The sequence below is a fragment of the Vanacampus margaritifer genome, chromosome 19, assembly GCF_051991255.1.
Source record: "Vanacampus margaritifer isolate UIUO_Vmar chromosome 19, RoL_Vmar_1.0, whole genome shotgun sequence".
In the NCBI taxonomy this organism is placed as follows: domain Eukaryota; kingdom Metazoa; phylum Chordata; class Actinopteri; order Syngnathiformes; family Syngnathidae; genus Vanacampus; species Vanacampus margaritifer.
Window position 1 is genome coordinate 14788216 of NC_135450.1, and position 17685 is coordinate 14805900.

The 17685-nt window shown below is 39.9% G+C and overlaps 2 protein-coding genes across 8 annotated transcripts in view; one reads left to right on the plus strand and one right to left on the minus strand.

The window, feature by feature from the left end:
* The first annotated feature begins 73 nt into the window (after window positions 1-73).
* On the plus strand, window positions 74-16687 carry LOC144039260 (uncharacterized). 3 transcript variants are annotated; one of them, XM_077552422.1, is made up of 28 exons: window positions 74-497; window positions 3555-3770; window positions 6097-6222; window positions 6653-6679; window positions 7638-7664; window positions 7880-9166; window positions 9223-9378; window positions 9719-9784; window positions 9878-9919; window positions 10249-10317; window positions 10413-10448; window positions 10572-10631; window positions 10823-10876; window positions 10956-11003; window positions 11070-11399; window positions 11492-11572; window positions 11636-11680; window positions 11757-11804; window positions 12764-12805; window positions 12883-12933; window positions 13017-13064; window positions 13157-13288; window positions 13373-13399; window positions 13645-13695; window positions 13767-13796; window positions 14550-14582; window positions 15494-15532; window positions 15965-16073. In XM_077552422.1, exons 1-26 carry the CDS (start codon window positions 482-484, stop codon window positions 14579-14581), a joined length of 3147 nt encoding a protein of 1048 aa, XP_077408548.1. In that variant the 5' UTR covers window positions 74-481; the 3' UTR covers window position 14582; window positions 15494-15532; window positions 15965-16073. The 3 variants fall into 3 exon arrangements, with proteins under 3 accessions (XP_077408548.1, XP_077408546.1, XP_077408547.1); XM_077552420.1 differs by lacking the exon at window positions 14550-14582 and having other exon boundaries at window positions 15965-16687; XM_077552421.1 differs by lacking the exons at window positions 11757-11804; window positions 14550-14582 and having other exon boundaries at window positions 15965-16687.
* The window catches only part of LOC144039274 (clavesin-2), a 28501-nt gene continuing 13237 nt past the window's right edge, over window positions 2422-17685 (minus strand). For 2 of the 5 annotated variants that reach the window (XR_013289398.1, XR_013289402.1), the window contains exons 7-10: window positions 15995-16119; window positions 10192-10403; window positions 3527-3753; window positions 2422-2910 (exon numbers count right to left, since the gene is read on the minus strand). The gene's annotated coding sequence lies outside the window, so the exon portion shown is untranslated. Of the gene's footprint in view, window positions 2911-3526; window positions 3754-9055; window positions 9160-9481; window positions 10102-10191; window positions 10404-15993; window positions 16120-17685 lie in introns of those variants that run through there. The other 3 variants (XR_013289400.1, XR_013289399.1, XR_013289401.1) reach the window with 3 other exon arrangements.

Below are 17685 nucleotides of genomic sequence, written 5' to 3' on the forward strand. Positions count from 1 at the left end.
GCCACTCTAAGAATAACTCAGCCGCCACACAACCATGACATGAATGTGCACCGGTTCGGATTGGAAAGTTTCACCAGGCAAACCGGATCGAATGCGCATGTGAATGAATTGGGTTCAGAACCGGAGTCACGCCACGTAAAGTTGTAACAGCAGCTGGAAGGGACGAGGTGACGTCTGTCTCACCCCTTCGCCGTCGTCCTCTGCCGATCTAAATCTGTCGGCCCCGCGAGGGGGGCGGGCAGTCAGCCTCACACTCCAAGCACCCTCAACTTGGGTTCCTCCGTCTGTCCCCGCTTTGGACCCTTGGCCAGCCGGACCACCTCGCTTGTCTTTTGCGGGAATGCAAAGTGTTTGTTGACGATTTTGCATTTCTTTCTTTTTAAATTTGAGGCACTTTGGGATTAAGGGTCGAACCGCCGCGAAGGAGCCATCTTGTTTTCATGGCAACGGAAGCTGCCGCCAACACTTTGAATGTACAGTAATGACTGAAGCAGAAGGTAAAAAGTTAGTGGAACATGTTTGTGTGTGTGTGTGTGAAGGGTAGTTAGCATGGACGTAGCTAAAAATATGCTGCTATCATGTATCATCTATTTGTAATGCTGCCATGCTGCTGTATAGCAGGATCATTACACATTAACATTGGACACTTTCATTGATTGGCATCGATGGTGTCATTGATTATGTCTTGGATGGTGGCCATGATGTATAATTGATTGTGTCTTTGAAAGTTTTTTGTGGCGGTTTTCAATTTCTATATTTGCTGTGGCTTTGATAATCATTTGTCATGTATTTGATGGTATCTTTGGTCGTGATGTGATTTCTTCCGGGGGTTTTTTTTTTTTTTTTTTTTTTTACATTTTTTTCCCCTAACGCACATAACTAAACTTTTCATTGATTGTCATTGATGTGTCACTGATTATGTCTTGGATGGTGTTTTGGATGTGATTGTGGAGGTGTTCAATCATATTTGTTGTAGCCTTGATAGTCATTTGATTATGTCTTTGATGATATCTTTGATTGTGATGGGGTTTCTTTGATAGTGTTTATGATTATTTTTTCCAATGCACATTAATACTGAACTATACATTGATTGGTATTGGTGGTGTCCTGTCTTTGATGGCTCTTCAATTTTGTCTTTGGTGGTGTCATTGATGTTTTTTTGTACCTTTGGTTATGTGTTTAATGGGGTGGTCTTTGAGTGTCTCCACAGATGTCTTTGATAATGTTAATGATTGATGGGAATGTGGTGTCTTTGATGTCTTCGGACTGTGTCTTTGATGTGTCTGCTAATGTCTTTGATGATATTTTCGATTATTGTAACAAACATTTTTATGCGCCTTTAATTATCAGAGTAAGACAATTGAGAACATGCCATTTTATTTAAATACAAAATAAGATCGTCTAAATAAATAAAATGAAAATAAATTAATAGAAGAATGCAAATTAATACAAATAAAATAAAGATTTTAAATACAAAGTGACAGACATCTTTGCATTGAAGGTGTCTTAGATTGTCATACTTGCAACATATATCAGTGCATTAAAACACTGAATAATTTTCAATTATTGGCATTGATTGTTTGGATTATGCTTTTTTTTTTTTTTACATCTAAAACATGTCATGAGTCTTTTTCTAGTCGAGTCTACAGTCAGTGTTGGGTGTTAAACTTTGCACCCCGGTTTGGCGTTGCTGTTATTCTTTTTACACACAGGTAGCATCCCGCCTCTGATACTTACCTCCAAAGTCAGAAAATAGGCGAGTAAACTTCGCCAACTAGTGGCCTGGCATGCACATTACACTAGTTAATAAGGAAATGTTTTGATTTTGTAGACTTATGAGGAGATTAGACAAGTCAGGGAAGCAGAGAAGAATGATAATAGCTGGTGGCCTTAAAAGGACGACTCCAGTATGGATGAATAACCACACCGGGGGAAGGACAAAGAATGTTTCACGGGTCAGGTTAAAAAGTTGGAGGGGATCAAACTTTTTTTTAAAAGGTCTGGAAACAAAATAGGAATCTGTTCCTGGGTCAAACAGTGAATTTTTAAGTCACATTTCAACATGTTCTACGATCATCCATCCACCTCTTTTCCATACTGCTTATCCTCACTAACAAGTGTGGAAAAATTAGATTGCCAACGCGTTAGCGTAGAAATGTACACACACCTTGAGCGGTTCGACTCATAGTTGCAATACTGCAGCGCGTCCGCCATATTTGATGTGGCAGATCTGCCTCTAAACTAATACGAGGAAAAGGGACTCAACTTCAGACTGTTGGGGAAAACAGACTACAAAAACAATTAATGTAATTTGCTGTTTTTAATTGTTTAATCAAAATATATTTCAATAATTGTCATCACAGTAACAGTGTTACATTCATTGTTAGTTGAAATTAGAAATATAAATAAAGATGAGTTGAGTAGTGAAAAAGCCATCATTCCAAAATGTTTATTGGAAAACATAAAATAATAATAATACGGCTACTATCGTTACTACTACTACTGCTACTAATAATAATATACTATATTGTGACTGGGCAAGATTGTATGACTTGACTTATGGCTAAATGACTTGACTCGAATTTAGTGGGAATTGAAATGACCGTTACGATGCCACTCCCAAAAGTGTGAACGGATGATGCTCAAAGCTACAGGATGGTTTCATGTGGCGTCCTTCACATCAAAGTCGAGTCAAAAGTAATGAGGCCTCTTACCAGTGCGTGTCCGCGTTGGGCGTGTGTTTTGTCGAGTGCCGCTAAGCCTTGTGAGTCAGCAACGGCGATGCCAAGGCGGGCTGAGCAGAGTCGACAGGTGGCGGGAGAGATCGTCTAACAGCCTCGGCGTCGGCTTGCTCGCCCTCCTCCGTCTTGCTGCTCCCGCCCGCTTTGTTACAGCAATTCATGTAAATATCTCCAGAAAAAAAAATAAAAAAAATTAAAGTTTCTTTAACGCCACAAATTTTTTTAACGCACGATTCCAGTCGTAATGCAGCAGACACTTCCATGTCAAAATTTAGCAGTAATAAATGTAATAATAATGCATATATTTGTGGAGAGTGGGGCCAAGTTTTACAATTAAAAAATGTGCAGAATTTCACAAGTTACTTCATGTTAAAGATTCAATGGCTCTTCATATGAAAAGAAAACTGCACTGAGCCATCACCAATGTCTTACAAATGCAATTATGCCATCTAGTGGCAGAAAAATGACCTCAACACAAATAAATATCACATTCGTTTTTTTTTTACAGCACAGTACATCTTTTTAATGTCAACTAAATTTTATGAATTATTGTGAAATTACTGTATTTATTGGTTTAAAAAAAACAAGAGTATGAAAACTTAAAAAAAATAAAATAAAAGTCGTGAGTTAACTATTGAAGTCATGCGATTAATTACGATTAAAAATGTAATGGCCTGACACCCCCTCGAAAATATTGTACAATTGTGTGATATCTGAAATTTGTGCGTCGAGTCTGTCCAGACCAAAAGCATCCCATTGCGTAGCGACGGCTAACACATGCTTACCTCCCGCTGGATGTTTCTTTCTCCTCAGTGAGGTCGTCCACCAGCACCACCACGATGGTCATCGACGGCAAGAGCGGCGACGCCGGCTCGCCGGACGCCGGCGCGCCCAAGCGGACTTTCGTCGATGACATTCACTCGACGTTCAGCTCCCCGCTGGCATGGATCCTCGTGCTGGCCCTCGTGGTCACGTGGTCGTGCGTTCTCGTCATCATGTTCGACCTGGCGGACTACAAAACCATCTCAGGTGAGCGCTTATTATGTTTGTTTACATTCTGTGGTTTTTCATACCTTAACATGGGATTTATGTGGCATTATTTAAGAACTTTTTTTTTGTTAAATGCCGTCCAAAGATTGTTTTTTTTGGTCAAAATGTCACTCAGTAGCGGGTTAGCATTTAGCCTAGCATCAGTTGACCTGGTTGCTGTAAGTAAAGGTCAATTAAATCATCGTTGTAGTACATACTTAAAGTAACTTTTGTAGATTATTATTTAACAACTTTTTTTTTTGTTAAATGCCGTCCAAAGATAGTTTTTTTTGGTCAAAATGTCACTCAGTAGCGGGTTAGCATTTAGCCTAGCATCAGTTGACCTGGTTGCTGTAAGTAAAGGTCAATTAAATCATCGTTGTAGTACATACTTAAAGTAACTTTTGTAGATTATTATTTAACAACTTTTTTTTTTTGTTAAATGCCGTCCAAAGATAGTTTTTTTTTGGTCAAAATGTCACTCAGTAGCGGGTTAGCATTTAGCCTAGCATCAGTTGACCTGGTTGCTGTAAGTAAAGGTCAATTAAATCATCGTTGTAGTACATACTTAAAGTAACTTTTGTAGATTATTATTTAACAACTTTTTTTTTTTGTTAAATGCCGTCCAAAGATAGTTTTTTTTTGGTCAAAATGTCACTCAGTAGCGGGTTAGCATTTAGCCTAGCATCAGTTGACCTGGTTGCTGTAAGTAAAGGTCAATTAAATCATAATCATCGTTGTAGTACATACTTAAAGTAACTTTTGTAGATTATTATTCAACAACTTTTTTTTTTGTTAAATGCCGTCCAAAGATAGTTTTTTTTTGTCAAAATGTCACTCAGTAGCAGGTTAGCATTTAGCCTAGCATCAGTTGACCTGGTTGCTGTAAGTAAAGGTCAATTAAATCATCGTTGTAGTACATACTTAAAGTAACTTTTGTCGATTATTAAGTATGTTTGTGATATTTCCTTTCTCAGAGGTTTAAATCAAAGGTTTTGTAGACAATGTACGAGCTTCTCGCTTTTAATGTGATGTCACTTCCTGTGGCTCTTCTTCTCTTTTCTGTGTTGTGCGATTCATCGATTTTATCAAATAAAAACATAAAACAAAGCTACTAGAAGAGCTCTTCTCTCCTTTCTGTTTCTTCTCCGTCTACTTCCTGCAAGCAGGTCCTGGCGTCAGGAAGGTTTTAAAGGACTCGGAGCGTCGAGGCAAGAAGACCCTCGCACTGACTAACCCTCTCTTCTCGCAGACCCCCACACTAACCTCCTTGAGTGCGCCCCCTATAGCTCTCTTTTGTCTCTAAAGCCTTTGAGGTTTGCAGTAGTGATTATTGAGTGTTCAAATGTGATAAAAAAAAAAAAACAGCAGATTTTTTTTGTTTTTGTTTTTATCATATTTGAACTTCAGGTGAGCTTGAATAATCACAAAAGACAAATCAAGCTCCTCTGAACACAGCTGTTTTCATTAGCATCTTTATTTTATATTAGTTTGGCATTTTGTTGGTAGAATGCGGTTGAAAATGGAAGCGGTGGTGGGGGGGGGGGGTACACTTGCTGGCCATTTTATTAAGTACACCTGCACTGTCAAATAGTAAGGATGGTTGCTTTTGATGTGTTGACTCCCTTGTGTACTGAAATAAGGTGAGCTGATCTCATCCGATAATGTACCTAATAAAGTGACCAGTGAGTATGTTAACTCATTCACTGCCATTGACGGCTATAGACATCAAAAATTCATTTGAACAATTTCTATTAGTTAAATTTTTTTTTACTCCATTTTTGTTAACAAGAGTATGAAAACCTAGAAAAAAAATTATTTTAAATTTAGAACAGATATAAAATTTGTGATTAATCGTGAGTCAACTAGTGAAGTCATGCGATTAATTACGATTACAAATTTTAATCGCCTGATGCCCCTAATTTTTTAATAATCTTTCTATAAAAATAAAAAATAATTTTTAATAATCTTTTTTTTTTTTTTAAAGAAAATATTTTTTTTAAATTAGGGGCGTCAGGTGATTACAATTTTTATCGTAATTAATCGCATGACTTCACTAGTTAACTCACGATTAATCAGAAATTTTATATCAGTTCTAATACAAAAAAAATCTAGGTTTTCATACTCTTGTTAACAAAAGTGGGGGGAAATTTTTAAACTAATAGAAATTGTTCAAATGAATTTTTGACGTCTATAGCCGTCAATGGCAGTGAATGAGTTAATATGTATTCAAATGAAATGTGTGAGCACGTCAAACCTGGCCTGTTGTGCTTTTATGGGTTAGGGTTATTGGGAATACTTATGCTGATGACATTCTTCCCCGCAGGAGGCCTCGGCAGGATCGGCTCGGACCCGGCCAAGGCCGTCAACGACGTGGTGGAGAGGTCCACTAACGCGGTCCACGCCATGTTGAAGTTTGCCGCCAGCCTGGTTGCCCCCGACGATGATGACGGTAATAATTTATAGGACGGTGACCAGTCCATTGTTTGGCATTGAATAGGTCTTATTTTCGTGCCCAGCGCAAGACTAACGCAGCAGGCTTTTTTTCCCTGACCAGTGGAAATTCCCTTGAATTAATTAATTGATCCAATGATTTCTACGATTAAGAGGCATTGATGCACGCTTTTGTCATATTTATGAATGATACAATGACATTGGTGCAAATCCCTCCAAAATTGCGCTTCTACCCCTACACCACAACTTAGACCTGCTTTTGTCTAGTCTTCTTCCTATCACCGTATAAGATGCATCAGGAGTGTTTAACAGAAAACGGGCTCGGTCCGCCAGAAAACAAACAAACTTTTTTTTCTAATATGCACCCTTTGATAACTAAGCTGATGGTGGGACTCTGATTCAGTTTGATGTTTTCCTTTTTTCTTTAGGAAATCTCTACGCTGTGAGAAAAAAAGGTGAGTATCAACATTACACGCACACACAATTCGCTAGTAATAAAAAAGTGAACTAAAGATGACATCACTGTGTTCCCTCGTCAAATGCTGGAAACGCTTTGGCCTCACTGTTACACCGCACCGCAAACTACGGAAATGCACAGTTGTGGATAGGACTATGGAGGACCAAAACTGCTAAAATTCCAAATAAATACATGACTAAATAAATAAATAAATAAACGACTAAAAGTGAAAATAAAAACGGATATAAAAAATATAATTTGAAAATTACATTAAAAAAAAATATCAATGGAAATAAAAACAACACACACAAAGAATAAATAAATAAATATATATATATTGTTGCTTTTATTTCCATTTATATTTATTTTTGGGGATTTAATTTTTGAATTTATTTATTTTTTATATCCATTTTTATTTTCACTTTTAATCATTTATTTAGTCATTTATTTATTTGGAATTTAGGCAGTTTTGGTCATCCATATAGGGCTAGGCCATTACTCGATGTTAGTGGTTTACTGCCTGGGATGACTTTTTATTTATTTTTTCAAATTGAAAATGTGTCCTTGCTGATGTGCACATTTTCATTTCACTTGGAGATGACCCCCGATTGTTAATTTTATGCATAATAGCACAATGACATTTGCACTTATGAACCATCTCAAAGCGACACCATGGTTGGAGGTGGAGGAGGAGGAGCAGGTGGAAGTGAATCTTAAGAGAAGAAAAGGTACTTGATGATGAATTCTAATGGTTCTGTGATGGTGTCATTAACTGTGGAGGGTCCATACACCCCCCCCCCCTTCACACCCTGTAACAACAACTGTGCTCGACAACTTCAAAATTCACTTTTGACTTTCTCCTCTGGCTTGTCGCTAACCGCTAACATGCTAACATGGTGCTTTGTGGTCAAAACCGAATCTGTGTGCTAACTTTTTGCCTTCTTTTTGTGTTGCAGGGGAGTTTCTACCATCCCGAAGTGAAGGTGTGTGCATACACGCCAGCTTGATTTTTGTGTGTTTTTGTGTACAAAGAAGTTAAGTTCTGATATGCTGTAATTTGCGTTTTCCACGAAAAACTGGATTAAGATCATAAAATAATTTTTTGTTAAAAAAAACAAAACAAATCTTGACATTTTGTTTCAAAGTCATATCGCCCTGCCCTTAACTTGCTGATGATTTGTCTCCATGTTGGTTGAAGTCATCAAGATGCAAGTGAAGAAGTCACGACCGGCAGTTGAAGTGGTCCACGAGGACGAAGAGGAGGATGAGGAGGAAGAGGAGGACGAGGGGTATGAGGAGGACTATGAGGCGGAGGAGGAGGAAGAGGAGGAAGAAGAAGAGGAGCAGTATGAGGAGGAGGAGGAAGATGAGGAGGAGGAGGAGGAAGAAGAAGAGGAGCAGTATGAGGAGGAGGAAGAAGAGGAGGAGGAGGAGGAGGAAGAGGAAGATTATGAGGAGGAGGAAGAGACGGAGGAGGAGGCAGCTGCTGCAGAAGATGAAGAGGAGGAGGAAGAAGGTGTGGTGGATGACGGAGTTGATGAGGAAGAGGAGGAGGAGGTAGATGAAGCAGCTGAAGATGAGGTGGAGGAGGAGGAGGAGGACGAGGAGGAAGATGCGGTGGATGAAGGAGTTGATGCAGATAATGAGGAAGAGGATGCAGCTGAAGCAGCTGTAGATGAAGAGGATGAGAAGAAGAAGGTGGCTGCATCTGAGGAGGAAGATGAGGAGGAGGAGGAGGAGGAAGCTGAAGCCACTGCAGAGGTGAAGGAGGAGGCAGAGGATGACGATGAGGAGCAGGAAGTCACTGCTCCTGCTGTAGACGAATCCTTTGAACCTGATCCTGACGAAGAAGAGGAGGCATTGGCTGCTAAAGATGAAGATGAGGTCACTACACCTGACACTGACGAAGATGATGAAGAAGACGAGGAGGCCTCCAAACCTGAGCCTGAAGAGGACGACGAGGAGGTGGCATTGGCTGATGAGGACGAAGGCGAAGACGATGAGGCCGCGACACCTGAGACTGGTGAGGTTGATGACACCAAAGAGGATGACGAAGGAGAAGACACAACTGATGAAGATAAGGAGGAGGAGGACAGTGACGAGGATACAACAAGAGACGAGGAAGATGAAGATGCCCTTCATCTGGCTCCTGTCACCGATGAAGATGACGAGGAAGAGGATGCCCTGGAAGACGAGGGTCTCACTTCTGCCGCGTCATTGGCTGACACCGACGACGACGAAGGAGATGAGGAAGACCTCGACCAATCAGTGGGCCCCGACGACCGCAAACCCGACGATGTCACCGATGATGATGAGGAAGATGAAGAAATTGCACTACCTCCCGTGGATGAGGACGATGAAGATGCTGGCGTGCCCCCATTGACCTTTGGTGAGGAAGACGAGCCTTCGCTTGACCTCGAGGATCAGGATGAAGATGAGGAAGACGGCGACGAGGAGGAGGAGGATGAAGATGACTTCCTGTCAGGTATAGTGTTGACATTCATTGCTATCTATCTATCTATTTATCTATCCATCTTCCAGCCAGCGTCGCCGCTCCACCAACGGCCGTGGATGTGGATGAGCTCCGCCCCAAAAAAGCGGAGGAAGAGGAGGATAAAGATGACGACGAAGAGGAGGATAAAGATGACGACGAAGAGGAGGATAAGGCGGCGGAGGCCGAAGCCGAAGCACCTGCAGGTCAGCAAAGGAACCATGAAGATGATACTGGGTTTGACTTCCTGACCCACTCGTTGGGTAGCTGTGAGCAAATTGGGTTACTTTTACCGGGTACTTTTACTGGGTTACTTTGGGGTTGAAAAAATTGGTAGTAAAATTGATTATCATTTCTCACCTCAGCTGTACTGATAACCTGGTAACTTATTTCTTGGTAGCTTTAGCTCATCAGGATGGATCAAAAATCTTTACCCAATGAGTACAAATCCTCAACAATCCCTTTTGGACCCAGCGCTAGGCTAGCTAGCAATTTCCCCCAATTTGGGTTACTTTGAACCTATTTCTTCTTCTGCTGTCGTTCCAGCGTGTCCCTGCTTGTCAAGTTCAGCTAAGACGCGAGTGTCTGCCGTGAGAAGCAGCAAGAAGAAAGGTCGGTCCGCTTTTTGGGTCCTACAGTTGAGACCCACCGAGTTGATGTGGAATAACGATGTGAAATGTTGTTGTTGTTTTTTTTCATGTGAAGAATCGAAAGCAGTGAAGATCACAGAAAAAACAAAAAGAACAGGTAATATTTTCGTTCCTTTTGTTTGTTTTTATTCTGATGAATTTGATTTTATTTTATTTTTTTTCCCCTTTAAAATAGACAATTAAACTTATTTTTATGTAAATCCCATATAAATTTACATTCATTTAATTTACATTTTATCGTTTTAATGAAGGGATGTTGATAGACTATCATGAGAGACCCTGAAAGCGACCAGAAAAAACAAAAAATTAAAAAATATATATATTTTTTTAAATAAATAAATAATCCACTCCTAAATTCGGTTGACTCACCTTTGACCTCGTAGCTCGATGTTCCGATGTTGTGAACACCGCACGTTTGCTTCCCAGCTCTTCCAAGGATCGCCAGCCTGGAGCCCAAAATGAGACGGATCCGGAGGATTCCGGCGCTTCTCAAACGTACGTGGCGATGATGCGGGAGATGACGGCGCGCGCGCGTGTGTGTGCGCTGGTTCCGCTCTGATTCCATTTTGTTCTCTTTTGTCCTTAAAAAGCCAAGAAACAAGAAAAGAGCAGGAAGCCCAAAACAGGTTTTAAGCCAATCGTAGATTGAGTTCAAGATCTCATTTAAATTGATTTAAAAAAAAAAAAAAAAAGATACTGGAGTACAGAGATGAGTTTTTAACCTGTTGCTGTTTTTGTGTGTTCATTAGACGTACCTGCTAAGAAGGAAAGTCCAAAACCAGAACAAGTCCCTGAACCAGTGCAAGATGGTACCTCAGATGATAGATTTATATATACACTATGGACAAGTGCTATACTAAATGCCATTTATTTTTATAAATCTTTTGTGTCAACATGTCGTGACCGCTAAAGACTCGCAACGTAGAAGAAAACCGCATTTTAAATAACTGTCTACAGTAGCGGCTGATGCTACGCTAGGCTAACCGACTGTCGTTTTTAGTTGGTCCTTGCAAACCGGCACCAGTCTACTGTCCGTCCCCTCCCGGCTGGTACGGTGAGTGTTCAACATCTGGACTCATCACAACTGCAGCCAAAAACGGCTTCCCTTCACCTCCAACTATTTCCTCTCACAGTTCATCAGATCGTGACCGACACCCCGTACCCGCCGCCGACCGCCTCAGGTAGCCCGCCGGACATCCGCTTCCTGTGCGGTACAGTGCAAGCGCGACTAATTTTTTTCTTTCCAGGTTCTGCTGCGCCGGTTCTGACCACTCATCCCGTCAACCCGCCGCCGATTTACCACCCGATGATGCCGCCACTCTACCCCCACTACCAGCACTACGCTCAGTCCATGCCACCTGCCATGCCGCCGCCGCCACCAGAACCAGCCCAACCGGTAGAACCAGTCCAGCCAGTACAACCAGTAGAACCAGTCCAGCCCGTACAACCGGTACTACAAGCAGAACCGGTCCAGCCGGTTGAATCGGTCCAGCCGGTTGAACCGGTCCAGCCGGTTGAAACCGTCCAATCAGAAGCCTCGGAACAAGCACCTCCCACTCATCCCGAAGTCGAAAAAGGTGACGACGACTACAGTCCGTACATTTAATTTAAACCGATTTGTGAATGAATACAGCCGTTTAACGCTGCGCAACTATTTCCTTCGTAAAAGAAGGAGCAGAACCAGACGTAAATGCAAAAGCTGAGTCAGAGAGTGTCAAAGAAGACGCGCTGGCGTCACCTGCAAAGAAAGGTATGACACTCTTCTCACTTTTTCCCATTGCCATGTTCCAAATGCGTGATGTGTTTCTCCCAGAGGCCAAGAAGAGAAAAACGACAAAGACGACCAAAGCTCACAAAGGTACTTGCGCAACATTTGTAGAGCCACTTCATTAGGTACACAACGTCTAACCATCTCCACTATTTATCGATTTCAGACGATGGGCTCAAAAAAGACAAAACCAGAGCTGAGTCTACAAAGACAGGTGGATAACGAAAAATGATCATTAGTTATTCCCGGTGTTGGACAAGTTACTTTCAAAAGTAATAGCAGTATAACATTATAGGGTAGTTTTGAAGTATAACATTTCATTTTAATCCGCTGATGGCCTTCAACAACGAGCCTGTGGACAAGAAAAGCAAAAGTGTCGAGTGTGAGGGAAAGATGTGATGTTATAGACGTGAAAAGTAATGATAGGCGGGTAAAGATCTTTACTTACCCATATAAGGCAACTGAGAATAGATTTAATTTACAATACTTTATTGACTTTGCAGTGTCATTTATGTGAGAGTGAATGATGGAGAATTTCAGTTTTAGCACAATTAACTCAAGAAATTTGATTTAATTTCAGATAATATAGGTAAGGGAGGTGGGTAGCAAATGCTGGTTGGTTTCACAGGAATATACACTCTGAAAACAGCTGGGTCGAAAGTAACCCAATTATGGTTCAAAAATGGACCGGTCCACTTAATGGGTCAATTTGACAATTCGATTTCCTGGGTTGTTTTTATACAAAATGACCCAATTTTTTTACCCAAAGTTGCGTCAAATTAACCCAACTTTATGGATTGTTCTATAGAAAATGATCCTCTTTTTTTTTTTGTGGTACAAATCAACCCAGAAAGTTGGGTTCAACTGACCCAAGTAGAGGATCTGACCCAATTTTCTGTGTTGTTTTACACAAAATTACTCAATTTTGTGTAAAATGTTTGACCCGTAATTTGATTATTTTTGACCCAACAAAAGTGCACACTAGAACTGGGTTGTCACTTGGCGAGAAAATTTACAGATAATACTGACATTGGTAAACAATTAAATAAGGAATAGAAGAGGCTCAAGGATGGCGCCCTGAGGAACACCTGTGGTAATTGGGGAAGAATTGGGCGGGGTGAGTGTTGGCGTCAAAAGGCTGTCTTCTAATCAAGTCTTTTTCTTTACATTCAGCTGTAAAAGTGCGAAAAAGTGCCGCAGCTCCTCCGAAGAGAGGTAACGGTGATTTAGATTCCGGTTGCCGTGGTGACAGTGTCACCTTTTAACCCTTCAGGATTCTTTCTTCACAATAGAAGCCGCAGCGGCGAGACGGAAGAGAAGCTCCACGTCTGCCTCAAAGACAGGTCACTCATTGGCTGTCGGTCTTGTGATTTGACGTCGTCACGGCAACAGATTTTCTTTTTTTTTTTTTTATTGTCACTCTCAGATGTTGTCAAGAGCAAATTAAAGACTTCCTCCTCGGCAGCCAAAAGAGGTAAAAGTAGGCGGCGTTTGATTGACACGACCCGCGACATTTGCGAGCAGAAACGACTTTAAAAGCTGTATTTTTGAAATATGGCCTCGCAGCGGGTCCGAGTCAAAGTCCCAAGGCGGCAGTAGCACCGCTGCGGCCCAGCAGGCTGAGGGGCGGCGTGCTGGACGCCTTGAAGAAGACAAACGTGACGGACAAACATGACAAGACGTCAACGTCGCAAACACGTGAGGGCCGGCATCGTCAAAAAACAAAATGGCTGCTTGCGTGTGGGCTGATGATTGACAAGTGCGCTCTTTCTTTGTTTTCAGCCAAGACGAGAACGACGTCACTCAAAAGTAAGTTTGATGCTTTGTTAATTAAAATGTATTTGTTCATTTATATTCATTTGTATTTATATTTTTTTTAATGAAAAAAACACAAAAATATTAGTAGCATACAGTATACAATTTTATACTGCAAAAGTTATACATTTTAATGAAATACTTGTTCAATTTTTTTTTTTTTTGAGAGTGAGCTCAGTATTGTTCATTCGGTAATCTTACCGATTCAACGTGTCCATTTTTGTATTCCGTCATCACAGGCAAAGCCAATCAGGCTGAGGAAAAGGAAAGGTCCTTAAAGGACACTAAAGGTTTGAAACGATATGAAATTACACTGCAGTCATTTTTATGGTTGACATATGTTTTTTGTTTTGTTTTTCAGACAAAAAAGACAAGGAAACTGCACAAGCCAGTAAGTGCGGAAGCCCCCCCCGCCCCCCTCAATATTGCGATTGTAATTTAACTCATTGACTGCCATTGACGGCTATAGACGTCAAAAATTTGAACTATTCACGTTTTTTTACACTTTTGTTAACAAGAGTATGAAAACCTCGATTTTTTTTATTTTGCACTTATAACAGATATAAAATTTGTGATTAATCGATTAATTACAATTTTAAAAATGTTATCGTCTGACGCCCCTCATTTTTTAATAATCTTTTCTTCTTTTTTTTTTAATTAGAGGCTATAGGCGATTTAGATTTTGACTTCACAAGTTAACTCATGAATAATCACAAATTTTATATCTGTTCTAAATGTACAATACATTTTTTTCTAGGTTTTCATACTCTTGTTAACAAAAGTGGGAGGAAAAAAAAGTGAAACATTCATTTTTGACGTCTTTAGCCGTCATTGGCAGTGAATGAGTTAATATACAATATTTTTTTCCAAGGTCCTCTTCCCAAGCAATACATTAATCAGTATTAGAATAAACAATATCAGAATTTGCTGAGTTGTTCTGTCCTAGTAGAACGTAAGCTAAAGTTGTGCAAATCAAGTTTCCCTCCACCTAATATTTATTAATGATTTGTAAATAACTATCAATCAGTGCAATTGCTAACAAGAAGGCAACTTTTCCCCCTCTAACGTACCCGAGTGGTAAAAAGGATGTCATGTTCATGAAAAAAAAATATAAACCAAGTGTTTTAATGCTTGTTGTCATCAGAGGGAGGAAAAAGAGCTTCCCATAGAGCCTGAGGTATTTGTTTTACGCCTAATTGTTTCCTTCTTTTCCTCTCATCAGCACAATATGAAGATGAGCTGTAACTATTTGACTTATCAGCAACATAACACTCCCCAAATGTTTTCTTTTCTTGAGTCTTCTTTCCGTAGCAACGTTCTCTCTTCCTGAGTGTTTCCACACTTTCTTGCCATACATCCCATTTCATACAAAAAAAAAAAAAAAAACCCTCTAAGCTTAAGGTGGGCAAACTTTAGTACTAAGGAGCATTTGATTTTTAGATCCAAAAGGTCGGCGAGGTCATTTGTGGCGAGGGTGATGAGGTATGTGATATGGAGAGGAAAAAAAAAAATCTATTTTCAAAACAAAATAATAGTAACTTATTTTTAATTCATTGTGTTGATTTATAATGTTTATAACTAATTCACCAATTATTTATTATTTATTATATAATTATTTATTTATTTATTATTTATGATTGTGGTGCATGTTTACATTTAGATATGATTATATACAAAATAAACATGATAAATGATGTTGATATGTAAAATTATTTTTAATTATTTATAATAAATCAGTACTTTTTCCATGCGATAAATTAATCAAAAATGTGTCCAAATAAATAAATAAGTAAGTGCTTGGATTTAAAAGATTTGCTTTTTTAAAAAGGGATAGATTTATTTATTTTATTTTATTTTATGAGCTGGTCCACCTGTAGAAATCAAATATGCCGCACCCCCTTACCCTGACTGAAGTTTGCCCACTGCCGTCTTTAGAGGTTCTGTTGTATTTTCACACTAATTTTACTACTTTACATTTCGACTTTTGCCGCATGGTGAAACCACAACCTCCCCCTCTTGCTTTATGTTTGACTTCTTGTTAGCATGTAGCATAATAGCTCAGTCTGTTGAATTCTGTGCCTCTCGTAGAAAAGCCCGAAGATGAAAGTGAAGGAAAGAAGAAATCAGGTGAGTACAGAACCGTTGCATATTCGCTATTTGGCTTTTCTGGGAACCAATACTTTTTTATTTGCAAAAAAAAAAAAGTTTTTTCCCCCCCTCAAATCAAAGTAATGACATTTTTTACCCTGGCGCCATCTTGTGGCATTTTGTTGCCGAGGAACTCTTTAATTTTGAAAAAAAAAAAGTGCTTTGTCGCCATCTAGTGGCATCTATAATCAATTATAAACTTTTTTGGGGTGCGGGGGACGAAATCAATCACTTGTGGATATTCCCTGGGAACACTGTACATACTACATTCAATATAAATACAGTTTACCCTCCTCACCACTAGAGGACACTGTAAGCCCATAAAGAAGCAGGCTAGAGTGCGCGTTCAAATGTCACTTTTACTTCCTGTTTTGATTTTCAAAATAAACGTTACAATATGTGTGTTTTCAGGTCAAAGATTCTTCCAGTGTGTTTACGTACCCGGCAAAAATGCGCAGTATCCCCTGCGACCGTTCAGCCCAGCCGTGCCACCCGCCCTCAAGTCCCTACTGGAGCAACAGAAGGCAGCCAGAACGTCGGGGCAGTAGGGCAGCTTCCGTCGCACCCTAGCAAAACATCGTACAGGGGACTCGTTTCCATTCAGAGCAACAAGGACTGAAATATTTATATTTATTGAAGTTTTTTTTTTTTTTTTTTTTTTTACCCACAAGGCTGAGCTCCTGGGGTCTGTCATTCAGACCAACAAAAACAAACTTAAATACAGTATAAGTGAAATGTATTTAGCGAGCAGATGGAAATTAATATTTATTCGATTTGTTATGTGGCTGCATCACTTGTTACTATGCAGAATTCATACGATACGAATGCAAAAAAAAAAAAAAAGGTTTACAACTGACTCCCAATACCCCACAAAATAGATAAAGGACATGGAGGGCTGACAGAAACAAAAATATTGAAATTATTTCATAATTAGTATTATTATTAACTAACTGCAGCACCATCTGCTGGATCTGATGGGGCACTGCACCATTTGCCCCAAAATGTTGTACTTCACCATTATAGTTCACTCTTTATTTAATTATTATTATTTTCAGCTCATTAGTATGTGCCTAAAGATTAGCGGGTCAAACCCCAGGAGCTCCGCCTCTTTCCACATCTGCGCCCCCCCCCGCCTCTGAACACATGCTAATGCTAGCCAAGCCTTAAATACTTGACAACATGTGGTTATGATCTAATATTCCACGGATTTTACATGTACAGCTAAATTTTCATTTATTTGAGGTTCAAGCAAAATATTAGCATTATTATTAGCCTCCTACGTTCAGATACGGGAAGTGTGCGTTAGCGCGACCAACTCTGGAGAACGATCGTGTTTATCGGTCGGGGCGATCGGTGACCTCATTTCTTCGACTATACGTCAAAGCAATGCGTGCAGCCATGTTGGCTACAAAGCTAGCATTAAGCGTCGCACACGATTGCTATCGATGTCTTACTTGATGACGAAAGAAAGAAAGAAAGGAAGCGAGTCTTTGCACCAGACTCCACCCTGAAATGAGATCAGGGGTTAAAAAAAAAAAAAATCGTTCAGTGACCTCATTCCGTTAGCACTTAGCATACGTTAGCATATGTTGCTACGACTGTTGCTACGACTGTTGCTACGACTGTTGCTACGGTTGCGCAAGGTCCAAGTCATGTAGTTCAGAGCTGAACTAGCCTCAACTTTCTGAGTCTTAACGTGCACGGACTTGATGACAAAAGACTTAATTCAAATTGATCAATTAGCATGTTAACATGATAGCATGTTAGCATCTTTTATCATCGGACTCTACTTTATCAGCAACGAGAGAGTTTGGTAAATGTACCGAAAGGGTTTTGATTGTATTTACATTAGAGGTTCGCATTAGCATCAGCTAAATAAATGCTACATGATAGTTGTTGCATTTTTGTTCTTGCTGAAACCAATTTGGGATGAAATCAATCACCCTCATTGGGTAAGTATGTAGCTAACAATCACGAGCTAATCACTCAGCTAGCCACTAGCTAACACGCGAGCTAGCAGGTTTGTAGTTGTGCTGCTTCATGTTGTTTTTAGGTCACAAAATGTGTGAATTTGAGGGCTGTCTTGTCAACATGGTTCCGCATTTGATAAATACTGTAATATTAATAATAAT